The 11,771-nt window shown below is 33.7% G+C and overlaps 1 protein-coding gene across 2 annotated transcripts; it reads left to right on the top strand.

The window, feature by feature from the left end:
• The first annotated feature begins 401 nt into the window (after nt 1–401).
• On the top strand, nt 402–6,696 carry LOC145592905 (cycloartenol-C-24-methyltransferase-like). 2 transcript variants are annotated; one of them, XM_081649415.1, is made up of 14 exons: nt 402–443; nt 563–653; nt 3,029–3,095; nt 3,965–4,038; nt 4,176–4,260; nt 4,362–4,417; nt 4,820–4,874; nt 5,037–5,084; nt 5,194–5,277; nt 5,372–5,488; nt 5,611–5,694; nt 5,788–5,913; nt 6,010–6,107; nt 6,281–6,696. In XM_081649415.1, the coding sequence occupies exons 2-14, from the start codon at nt 571–573 to the stop codon at nt 6,342–6,344; spliced, it is 1,041 nt and encodes a 346-aa protein (XP_081505541.1). In that variant the 5' UTR covers nt 402–443; nt 563–570; the 3' UTR covers nt 6,345–6,696. The 2 variants fall into 2 exon arrangements, with proteins under 2 accessions (XP_081505541.1, XP_081505542.1); XM_081649416.1 differs by having other exon boundaries at nt 403–419.
• Nucleotides 6,697–11,771: the final 5,075 nt, after the last annotated feature.

Here is an 11,771-nt window from a genome sequence, read left to right as displayed (position 1 = left end):
CACAAATCAAGTGATGTCCTCGTCAATAAAATTAACACTTAATTATGATAAACATCATACGAGTACTACAATAAAAATACGGAAGTCACAAGATTACCTAACACAATCGCAACTCAAATTAAAAATCTCACGCATTTGCATCTCAAATAAAAAATACAGATTAGACAAGTGTTAACATCAAACAACTCATAATAGCCAGAAAATCAAAATTTTCAATATAGAAAAATACTCCTCAATTGCCGTTTTTGTTAGACTACAGTATACAACAACAAACAAACAAAATACAACACTTGGCACGGCCCCTCCTTACTGCTTCTCACGCTCGCTCTATAATACGAGTACCAGTGTTTCTTCTGCATTCCCAATTTTCTTAAAGCTTTTCTACTTTTTCTTTCTCCGCCTTTTTTTTCTCTCTCTAGGTTTCTCAGATCTTCTTCTTTAAAGTACATTCTCTCTCTTCATCTCTCCAATTATTTCTCGAATATTTCTTTCTGATTCTCATGCATTTTTTTTAGCGTTAATTGATTTTCCTTTTTTTAATTAATTAATTGATTATTATTAGAGTGAAAGATGTCAAAGACTGGAGCCTTCGATCTTGCTAGTGGCGTTGGCGGAAAGATCGAGAAAGATGATGTTCTCTCCGCCGTTGACAAGTAATTTCTCTTTTTATTTTTACTGCATTGTTATGATTATTCGGAATTTGAATCTGTGACTTATCGTACACAAACCATCGGTCTGTCAAAGACCTCATCCATATAGAAAATTAGAGAAACTTTTTATAAATATATGATGAATGGGAGATAGATTATGGTAGTTGAATACTTGAATTGAGTATTGGGGTCCACTAATTCAGCAATGAAAAAAGAAGGAAAAAAAATCACGTGATATCTGAATTAATGAACTCCAACTAGCAAAACTTGCTCTTGAATTTATGATGTTTGATTTACTATTTGATTTATTGTAAGCAAATTGTTGATTTTAGTATTTGTCAATTGTCGTAGTTGTTGGTGTTGTTGATGACGGTCAATTTATGAATGTTTGTTGGGTTAGATCCATGCTTTTATTATGTAAGCAAAAATCTAAGTGTTTTTCTCCACGTGTTTTTTGTGGTGGTCTGATCACGCAATGTTTGCCCACCTCATGATCTTTGTCTCTATGTCGTAATTCGTGACTTACGGAGTTATTGTGGGACGGAGGGAGTAATTATCGATTATTTACTTGCCACTTTTTATTTTAACTAGGGTATCCTACGCGCGCATCGCGCGCGGAGGGGTTAGCTCTTGCGGAGAAGTTGTATTGGCCTGTATTTACACCTTTGGTTAGGGTGGTAGACCTAATAATTTTAAAACTGACTATTTGATTTATGTGCATATGTGGTGAATTTGTAGAATTATAAGAAAGCCACCAAAATCTTTTATGACAATTATTTTTTAAATCCTCAAAAGTTTGATAGTGTTATATCAAAATTATTATTATTATATAATATTTGATTGTTTTCCATCCCTTCATATTTTAAGCGGCCATTGTTAGTTTAGAACTCTTAATTGTTGTGCATGTTTCAATAGTACTTAGTATAATATTTCTATCGTGTTTTTATTCAAATGAATTTTTTTGTGAGCTTTGGTCATGTGGAGTAATAATATGTAAACAAGTTCTTTAATGTTCTACGACGACCATCTAATATCTATATCAATACTAAAGCAATAGCCAATTAGTTATATTTTTCATCTTAAATTCTCTTCATAATTAATACCATTTTTTTCTACCGCCGATTTCCCTTGATTTTAGGATATTTAGTTCTTTATACCTCTTGATAACATACGCCTGCTCAAATATCACCAAACTATTTAATTAATATATGAATCCCATTCAAATTCTATGATGGATGTTGTTTATATGTAGACTTAAAAAGCTAATAAACCACATAGTGAGGGATAACTCAAGTGGTTAGAGCTCCCCTCCCGGTTCAAGAGATCTTTGGATCGATTCTCATCATTCGCCCTTGTGGCTCTCTAAACACCAAAACAAAGCTAATAAACCTTAACAATAGTTGCAATTAAAAAACGACAAGATTTTTTTTTTTTTTTTTTTTTTTTTGGGGGGGGGATAATAAGTTAGTAGGATTTTATTCCAAATCAAAGTTCGCAAGAGTCAAGAGACTTTGCGGAAATAAGAAGAGCAACTATGAAAAAGTAAAAATAAACAGTCACTTGGTAATAAACCGTTTCATTGTACATACAAATTTTTTCTTTTTAAATAATAATAATAATATCATATAAGTGTAAAGCATTAGAATTTTTTTATTTTAAAAAAAATCATTACAAATTATTTGTTAACAAAAACAAAATTAATTGATGATATGTTTAATGATAAAAAAACATTAAATATATTAATGATAGTAAACATATTAATGAGGGTATTAAAGTAAATACACATTTTGTACATAACTTTGTACATAGTTTTGAGGGTATGATTGGTAGTACACTATTCCTAAGAGAATGTTTTTACTTTTTATAAGGTAGGGATTTGGTGACAAATTGTACTTCCACAATCTAATTGTCTTTCTCCTCATTGTATGTTGGGTTGTTTATCGCGCAATGCTTGTTTATTTCCCAATTAATAAGTCAACGGTTACAAAATAAGTACATTTTGTGTGAGTAGCTATTGTTCACTCAACATGTTTAGAGCTTTAAATTTGTACGTATCGAAATGATAGACTTGTGAAGAACATGGGATATCTGTAATTTCAGATCGAACTGTTCACGGTGAAGCTTATTTTTAATGATGGTAAATCAGTTAATACGAACAGCATAATTATATGAAAGAGATGTTGTCTAAAATTTTCTTGAATTAACTACTGTAATGAAAGCCAATGCAAAACGTTTACCAATGCCGTCTCTTGAAAGCTCTGATTTTGTGATGCCAAATTTACACATATGCTGTCTTGATCTATTCTTCCGTAACTAGGATGCTTGTTCTGCTTGCGATCCCTTAGCATCAAGTAATTAGTATATTTTTCTTGCTTCAGGTATGAGAAATACCATGTCTACTATGGAGGTGAAGAACAAGGAAGAAAATCTAACTACACAGATATGGTAATGAACACTAAAATTGCACCAATTGTTGTTTGGTTTCAGAGTTTCTGATCTGGTGATTAATGATCATTGTGTCATCTATTCAATTTATTCTGGTGTTGCCAACTTCTGCTAGCTTGCTCTAAGTGTTGATTATCGAATATTATCAAATGGAACATGCTAGTGTCCAAGTACATGATAGGGAACATGTCATTATCTAGAAGTATCTTTGCTACGTAGATATTGACACTAGTTGGAAGTTTAGCTAACATGAACGTATGAAGTAGGACAAATTGAAACTTGAGTGCTTCATCTAGTTAGAGAGAGCATGTGCAAGTTTGGGTACAATCCTGTGTGGTGGGGATTACTGGGGAATATATAGTCCCAATTCCGATTTCAATATAAATGTCTCCAGTGTTGAAATAGCTTTTTTAGTTTAATTTATTTTTATCTTGATCTATTGTGTTTTGAAGGTTTAAGCTTCGCTATCCTATATTCATATGTATTAGTGTAGATAAAACCAAATTATATATGGGATCGGCTATAAGTTAGTTTCACTTCCTTTGAGTGCAGGATACAATAAGCATTGCTCATACCAATGTGCTGGCTTTATAAATTTATTTGATTGCTTCTGGGGATGTTTGCTTCTCTGTAAGGCTAGATAATGATTAATGAGCATGTAGTTTAATTTACTCTATATTATGTAATTTTATTATTCTGATTATATCTCCATTCCAAGTTTTGCACTCCGAAGTATCTAGATTTTGCATTCTTCTTAACTGGTGAATGATGATCACAGAATCTTTGTCCAGGTTTGATTGTAAAAATTATTTACATTATTACTTTTTTAATCTGAATGAGCTATTTTTCTTGGTGTACTCTAATGACAGGTCAACAAGTATTATGATTTGGTGACTAGTTTCTACGAGTTTGGCTGGGGAGAGTCCTTTCATTTTGCTCACAGGTTTTCCTTTATTCTTTTAACAACCTTTATTTATTTTATTTTATTTTAATTGTATTCATGTTGCTGCTAGCATGTTTCTCCAGTTTTACCTTTTTTAAGGATGAAATGCATGGAGTTTTATATTTTTATGCTTTCAGATGGAATGGGGAATCTCTTCGTGAAAGCATCAAACGCCATGAGCACTTCCTTGCTTTGCAACTAGAACTGAAGCCTGGGCAGAAGGTTTTTTTTCTCCTTCCTTTCGGGATTCGTGGTGGATTTATATTCACACTGAGAATTAATCCCAATGTTTTCCTGAATTTGGGTGTTTGGATGTTCCTCAGGTGTTAGATGTGGGATGTGGTATTGGAGGACCTCTCAGGGAAATTTCTAGATTCAGGTACCTTTGGCATGCAACGTTATATGTTCAATGTTCTAAAGTATTACATTCTTGCTCTTTAGCTCTAAAACCTTTGTTGGTATGCCTCTTTGGGGAATACTATTTGTTTGCATTGTATATCTGTACTTTCTCTAAGTACAGTTGGTGTATACATGTTGGCATTCTGTAGAATGTTGTGAGGTTTCAGTGTGTTACATGCTATTCTGTAATATTTAACTAATACTATCGTTGCTGTATCAATCAACCTGGCGTCATTGTAAGTGTTGTGCAGTACCAGCTAGTAGTGTTAGTTACAATAAACAATATCATGTGTAGTATAAAGTTAATGAAAATACTGTCCTTTTCATTCTTTTCGTGGTTTTTTTTTTTGGTCGGAGATCTGAATTGTTGAATATTTGGCAGCTCAACATCTGTGACAGGGTTGAACAATAATGAATATCAAATTACAAGGGGGAAGGTATGATCCCACTTTATTTTTTGGTGCTCTTTACCTCTTGTTTCTATTTCTGTATTAGGTGAATATGTTTCCGGATCTTTCATGCCAGCATCATTTCCATTTACTGTTAATCGATGGATATGCTTTTATGCTTGTTTATTGATTGCCTTCACTGCATGACAGGAACTGAATCGGATTGCAGGGGTTGACAAGACATGTAATTTTATCAAAGTAAGGGTAACCACATAATGGAGGTTTTACTTTTGCAAATATAGCTTTGAAAACTACAGAGATATGGACAACTTATAAATAACTTGCATCTTTAAATCATTGTTTTCAGGCTGATTTCATGAAAATGCCAATGCCCGACAATTCATTTGATGCTGTTTATGCCATAGAGGCAACGTGTCATGCTCCTGATGCTGTATGTTGTACAATAATCTCCTTTCTTTCCCAACATTTATAAGCTGAGATTATTCATACTCACATGTATGTTATTTCATTTCTGACGGAGAAAGGTTGGGTGCTATAAAGAGATATACAGAGTGTTAAAGCCTGGGCAACATTTTGCTGCATATGAGTGGTGCATGACAGATGCCTTTGATCCCGATAACCAAGATCACCAGAAAATCAAGGTTGTTACTGAAACAACAGTATCTGATTATGCTTTCTAGTGGTCATTATTATATGCAATTGTTGTGGATGATTAATATTTTAAAAATTTGTTTTTTTTTTGTTGGCAATTTGACAAGTTCAGTCAGAAATTGAGCTTGGTGATGGGCTTCCAGACATCAGATCAACTAGACAGTGCCTTGATGCTCTAAAGAAGGCAGGATTTGAGGTCTGCAGTTGTGAATATCTCATTGTTTTATTTTTGCTCAACCTCCATTCATTCTTTATGTTCTAAAGTTGCGAATTGTTGTTATTTTTTAAGGTCATTTGGGAGAGAGATCTTGCACCTGATTCACCAGTTCCTTGGTACTTGCCTTTGGATACAAATCACTTTTCTTTTAGTAGCTTCCGTCTAACTTCTGTTGGACGTTTCTTCACGAGAAACCTGGTAAGATTAGCATGCGAAAAATTGTTAGTACTTCGAGTTTGCTTTACCTGCTATCCACAGAGAACAATTCTTAACTATCTTGTCTTTCTTTTCTAGGTCAAGTCTCTAGAATACGTCGGACTTGCTCCAAAGGGGAGTTTAAGAGTTCAATCTTTTCTAGAAAAGGCTGCTGAAGGGCTTGTTGAGGGTGGAAGGTTAGTAACATTATTTTGCTAAAAAAGGCTCATTTGATTACCTTCAACAGCTGCATTTTGTAAACGCCAATTTGAATTTTTTTGAAGAGGCTATGTTCCTTCCTGGAAAATATTGTGAATCATCATTATCATTCATATAGTATCTTACTTGACTCTTAACTGGAAATTTTCAGGAGAGAGATCTTCACTCCTATGTACTTTTTTGTGGCACGGAAGCCCTTGTCACCTACAGAGTAACTTTAAACACATGTACTGTTTTGGTTTAAAAGCTATGCAGCGGACGAGGGACATCTGGTTGGTGTAATTTCCAATTGTGACCAATAGAACAAGCTTCAATGCAGTCTTGTGTGTCACTCGCATGCAATTTAGTACATCTCAACCTCATCCAAAATGTTGCTAGCTCACTCGGGTCCTTTTTCCCTCTTTGCCTCTTGTTTACCTATTTAGCAGATCTTTTTTCACCTTGTGCTCTTTGCAATTTTCAAATTCGTCAACATTTTGGTTTGGATCATCACCTATTAATGTGTAATTTGCCAAAAATTTGCTGCATTTTCGCTCTTGCTAATTTACTAGTGCAGTTATCTTTGAATTTGTCTTCTTTAGCTGTGAAACTTGTTCCGTGACGCGTAAATGATGCGGGCCATGTACATGATGCTGATGCATGTTCTCGCTTTAGAGTATTACCTGTGTAATGCATGCACTAATGTGTATGAACTGTCTATTAGCCTTGTTAGGTGCGGATGTAAGATAGGAATATGCTATGTGGGGCGTCATGCTTAGTAGATATGGAAAAATGAATTCTATCACCATTTTTCCATCCTCATTTAAAATTATTTTAATTTTTTTTTCATATGAGAAGTAATTTATTTCATACTTGACATTTTAGAGTCGAAAATTCAAAATCTTTTTATAGTTTTATACTTTTATGCACAAATAGTACTGCTGTTAGATTCATTTCACTATAACATGTATTTTTGAAATTTTAACTACTACGTACTTTGTAGTAATTATAATGATTAAATAAGATTAATACTCCGTATTACTACTTTATATACTTAAAAGACGTAGTCAAATATTGATTTTAGTGACTGTGAAAAGGCAATTGTAAACTTGATTTTATAACAATTATCTAAAGGGTGGAGTTGTAGACTGCCACTTTATTTAAGATTCGCAAAATAACAAGTGCTTATTATCTTATACTTTATACAGCTAACCTTTCATTTTAAAAAAAAAATTAATTACAAAACTGTACAAGTCTTATAAATTGCTGTACTTTGTAGACTTGTACAAGTGGATGGTGGACAATTTGTCTGATCTACAATTTTATCCGTTGATTGTGTCTTCTTTCTCTCATACCCATGAACGTGGGGGATATTCTTTCCACACAAGTTGGATATCTTGCCTAGTCTCATGACCCAGTCATTCCAGCTAAATGGAATTGCTCCACAATCACGTGTCCTGCTCGTGCCCAATAGATTTGGTCTAGTGGTTAAATCTAAGGGTTGTAATTCCTTCACGGTCACCCCCAATTTGTAATTTATACTTCCTCCGTTCTATTAATATTACAATAATGGACTTTTTGCACTATTTATCACTCTTGTTTGACCATATGATATGATTTATACGTTAAGCAAAATATAGTCAAATGGACTCTTGTTGGATTCGTCTCATAAAATACTTTCACAACATCAACTTTTTATAATTTTTACTCCTACACAATTATAGATATTTAGCATATAAAATGTGTTTTAGGATGCGTAATTTCTTCCTTGTTGCAATATTAACAAACGGAAAAAGTATTCATATATTGCTATTAAAGTGCACTCGAACTAAAAAATAAAAGGTGTAGCCCATAATACATATAGCGATAATAGTCATGTGACAATTATCCTGCACCAAAGTAGCGCAAATTGTACCAGCACCAGATGCTCCTTCCCCAGTAAAAATCTACACTCAACATGTGTGAACTAAACAACCTTATATTTAGACAGAGGGAGTATGTAACGGCACTCCACATCGACATAACTTGTGTTTTTATTGTATGCCGCATTAATTCGGAGGGACAAAGCCCGGTTGCTAAGTAATACGTAAATCACTAAATCATTAACACAATTTAATAATTTTCTTTAGGTTACAACTTCCTCTAAAAAAGGATTTGGTCCATAAACTAGATCATCTTAATTACTCCGTATTTAAAATGAGGTTACCTTGAAGCATCATCTACCTCATTACCTCTCGTAGAAGCAACGAATTTATTCGCATAACAAGTTCATTAATTTCAACCAATTTGCAGAATGGTTCGTAATCTTCCTAATTTTACAGAATAAATCTACTCACTTATGACATTATACAGATTTTTATTTAAGAGGATATTTATGAGTTTATTGAAATTTCAAGCAAAAAAAAAAAAAAATTAAAATTAAATAAGCAACCACAATATCAAAATAAACTGATGAACAATCCACATATTATTCCATCAAACCAATCAATCCTCAAAACAATCCACCAAAATAACAAAAACAACTCTTTTTTTTTTTTTTTTTTTTTCTTCTCTCATGATAAAAATGCCCTAAAATTAGTATAATCCCAATTTTTTAAGGGAAATAAAAAAATCAACAGATAGTATAAAGGATCAAATCCTTGGTATAATCAACCCCAGAAGAACTCCCATTACAACCAACAGCGCCGCCGTCTTGCGTCGGGAACTGGTGGATTCCGGCGGAGGAATTGTTCGGCGGAGGATGGTAATACATCCGGGCAGTTTGCGGGCAGTGGGAATGAAAACGGGCAGCGATTCTGACCCCAATATCCAACAACTCTGAATATTTGCTCATTTTTGTTTTAGGGTTCTTCTAAATTTAATTCTCTCTCCTTTTTTCTGGAAATGAATGAATTGAAGTTCTTGAGGAGAGAGAAAATGAATGATAAAGAAAATGGAAGAAAACTTAGAAGACGTCAAACATAGGAGATCCCATAAAAAAATGGGAGTTGTTGTGGTTTGAAATGAGGAGGAAGGAGTAGTGGTTATTTATAGCTGATTTTTTTAGGGATTTCATTTTCTATGTTCTTTCCTAGGTTATGGGCCGGGCCCAATTTGATATTTTTTAAAAAAAGTTTTTATTTTATGATATTTATTTTTGGTATTTAATTTGAATTAATAATAATTGCTGTGTTTGGGTCAAATCAATGAAATGCGTTGAATTAGGCAATAAAATGGGGAGAATGGAAGTAGCGTTGAAGACACACAGAAGAAAGAATCGCGTTTGTGCTGTTCCATATGCGCGAATCGTTGCAGCGTTTGGTAGCCACTAATTCGCGGTTACCTAATTGTTGGACTACCCTTTTTATTCGTTTCTAGACTTTTTACCTTTTTATTATTGATTTTTATACATGCCTCTATGGTTAACTTAAATCACAAATATCACCTCAATAAGTCAATAGTATTTTATTTTTTTTAAACAACTATAAGTCAGTAGTGTATTTATTTTTCTTTCGGAATTTGTGATTCGTAAAGATAGACCAGATGATAATTAAATTGGATGGATATTTCAAAATAAATAAATAAATAAATAAATTGGATGGATGTGAAGATTAAGGTTGTTTTTATTCTTTATAACTAGCCTTCTGACCCGTGCAATGCACGGGTTATTCATATAAAATTGTATTGAGAGATAAGTGAAGAAATATCAGTAAGTCATTATAGGGTATAATATGTAATCGGAAACATGATTAAAGAAATAAGAATTATGGAACTTTATTCGAAAAAAGGCTTAAATAGAAGGTGGAAGGGCTAAAATTAAAGAGAGAATAGAAAAAGGTTGAATTAAAGGGGAGAGATGAAGATGAAGAGATAAAGTGTGTATGAAAGATTAAGTATAAGTTTAATGAAAGAATTAAAAAAAATGGTATAAAAAAATTAATAGTGTAAGATGACATGTGGCACTATGGTTAGAGAAGTGTAATAGAATGGATGAGGACATGTGTCTTTCTTAGTTTCTTGGTTATAGTTTTTAAATACTAAGTATAGATAGATAGGTTTTGCACGTTTGAGCATGGTATAACTATGTTATATGTAACTCAATTTTCGTCAAAAAAAAAACATTTTTTTTTTATTTTTTTGGTGCAAAAGGGGGCAGAGAGCCCAACAAAACTACAGAAAAACTAAACAACAAAGCGAGGGGTAATGACTCCTAAGACGTCTTCCTTGAGCAGCTCATTTATTTCGATAGGAGGAACATCGAAATAAAGGGGCCCCTCCTCTTGCACGACACCTAGGTTAGCTAGTCTATCATCCACCTTATTCCCCTCACGAAAACAATAAAAATACGAAAATTACAACCAAAGGAACTAATGATATTACGACAACTTCATAGCATATGCACACCTTCCTCTCCATGGAGTTGATCGCTTATTAAAGCCTCTATGCAAGCCTTGTTGTCCATTTGAACTTCCAATTTTGAGATGCCTAAGGTCACTGCCATCTTGAGACCTAATTCCACTGCCAACAATTCTGCCCTGTAAGCATTACAGACCCCAAAACTTGCTGCAAACCCTCAAATAAAATTCCCATAGCAGTCCCTGAGCACTCCACCACCTCCAGCTAAGCCAAGTGATCCACGAGCATCACCATCAGAGTTCAAAACTACCCACCCAGTTGGAGGAGTTAGCCATCTAACCAATACTTGATGCTTCTTAACAGGGCTGTTTGTGCGAGATAAAGCATCTGCAATAACTCCCATCATAGCAGTCCTTGAGCACTCGAATAAAAAAGATATTGTTGACTCGAATGAACAATACAAGAGGGGGGGTGAATTGTATTGTGGAGGAACTGGGGTAATTTTTGCGTGGTTCTAAAAGAAACTCAAACAAAAACTTTAAAGTGCAAGAGAGATTTTACGTGGAAAACTTCTTGGCCCTAATCAAGAAGAAAAACCACGACCACAAGGGATTTTAAACTCAATTCTTAATAATAATAGGGCAAACAACCTATTACAAATTAAGACTCTAAACTCAAGTTCCTCTACGAACTTAAGTTCCCCCTCAACTGATCCCTCAATCAGTTGAGCTCTCAAATCTCTCTCTTTCTCCTTGCTTCACTCAAAGCAATCTACACACTCTAGAGTTTACCCAAACTCTTCCCAATACAACTCGAATTAAAACTCTAAGATGCTAAGTACAAAGACACTCAAGGACTTAAGTGGATTTTGACTCTTTTCGAAAAGATTAGAAGATTGTAATGCTCAAGTGTACTCTTCAAAATAGAAAACTAATTCTATTTATACTAGAGGAAATCAGTTGAAAAACTCCCACGTCTGCCTTGACTTCCACTTCACCACAACTCCCATGAAACTAGGAAGTGCAGTTCGTGGAGGCTTGGGCAACAAGTTGAAGTATACTTGAGGAAGTGGTTTACTGCTTCCTTAAATTTCTCAACCTCCTTGACCAAGTAAAAGATCCGTTTAAAAAGAGTTTTCAAAGGAGATTTTACCAAGTCAGATTTTCCAAAATATTAGGATAATTAAAACAGAAAATCTTTAAGAAAATAGAATAGTTTAAAAGATAATTTTCCGAAAATAAAATAGAATCTTTTTAAACAAGGAAAATAAAATCTTTATAAACTGAAATTAAATCCACTTAAAATCCTATCAATAATCAAAGTACTTA

Source organism: Chenopodium album, chromosome 18 (assembly GCF_948465745.1).
Source record: "Chenopodium album chromosome 18, dcCheAlbu1.1, whole genome shotgun sequence".
Taxonomy (NCBI): Eukaryota; Viridiplantae; Streptophyta; class Magnoliopsida; order Caryophyllales; family Amaranthaceae; genus Chenopodium; species Chenopodium album.
Note: the sequence above shows the minus strand (reverse complement) of the source record. Positions and strands in the feature narration are given on the sequence as shown.

Bases quoted from the DNA above. Each gene is read 5' to 3' on its own strand.
- LOC145592905 (XM_081649415.1), top strand. From the start codon at position 571: ATGTCAAAGACTGGAGCCTTCGATCTTGCTAGTGGCGTTGGCGGAAAG. The intron at 5,695-5,787 runs GTCTGCAGTTGT...TTATTTTTTAAG, and splicing joins TAAAGAAGGCAGGATTTGAG to GTCATTTGGGAGAGAGATCT. The intron at 5,914-6,009 runs GTAAGATTAGCA...TTTCTTTTCTAG, and splicing joins GTTTCTTCACGAGAAACCTG to GTCAAGTCTCTAGAATACGT.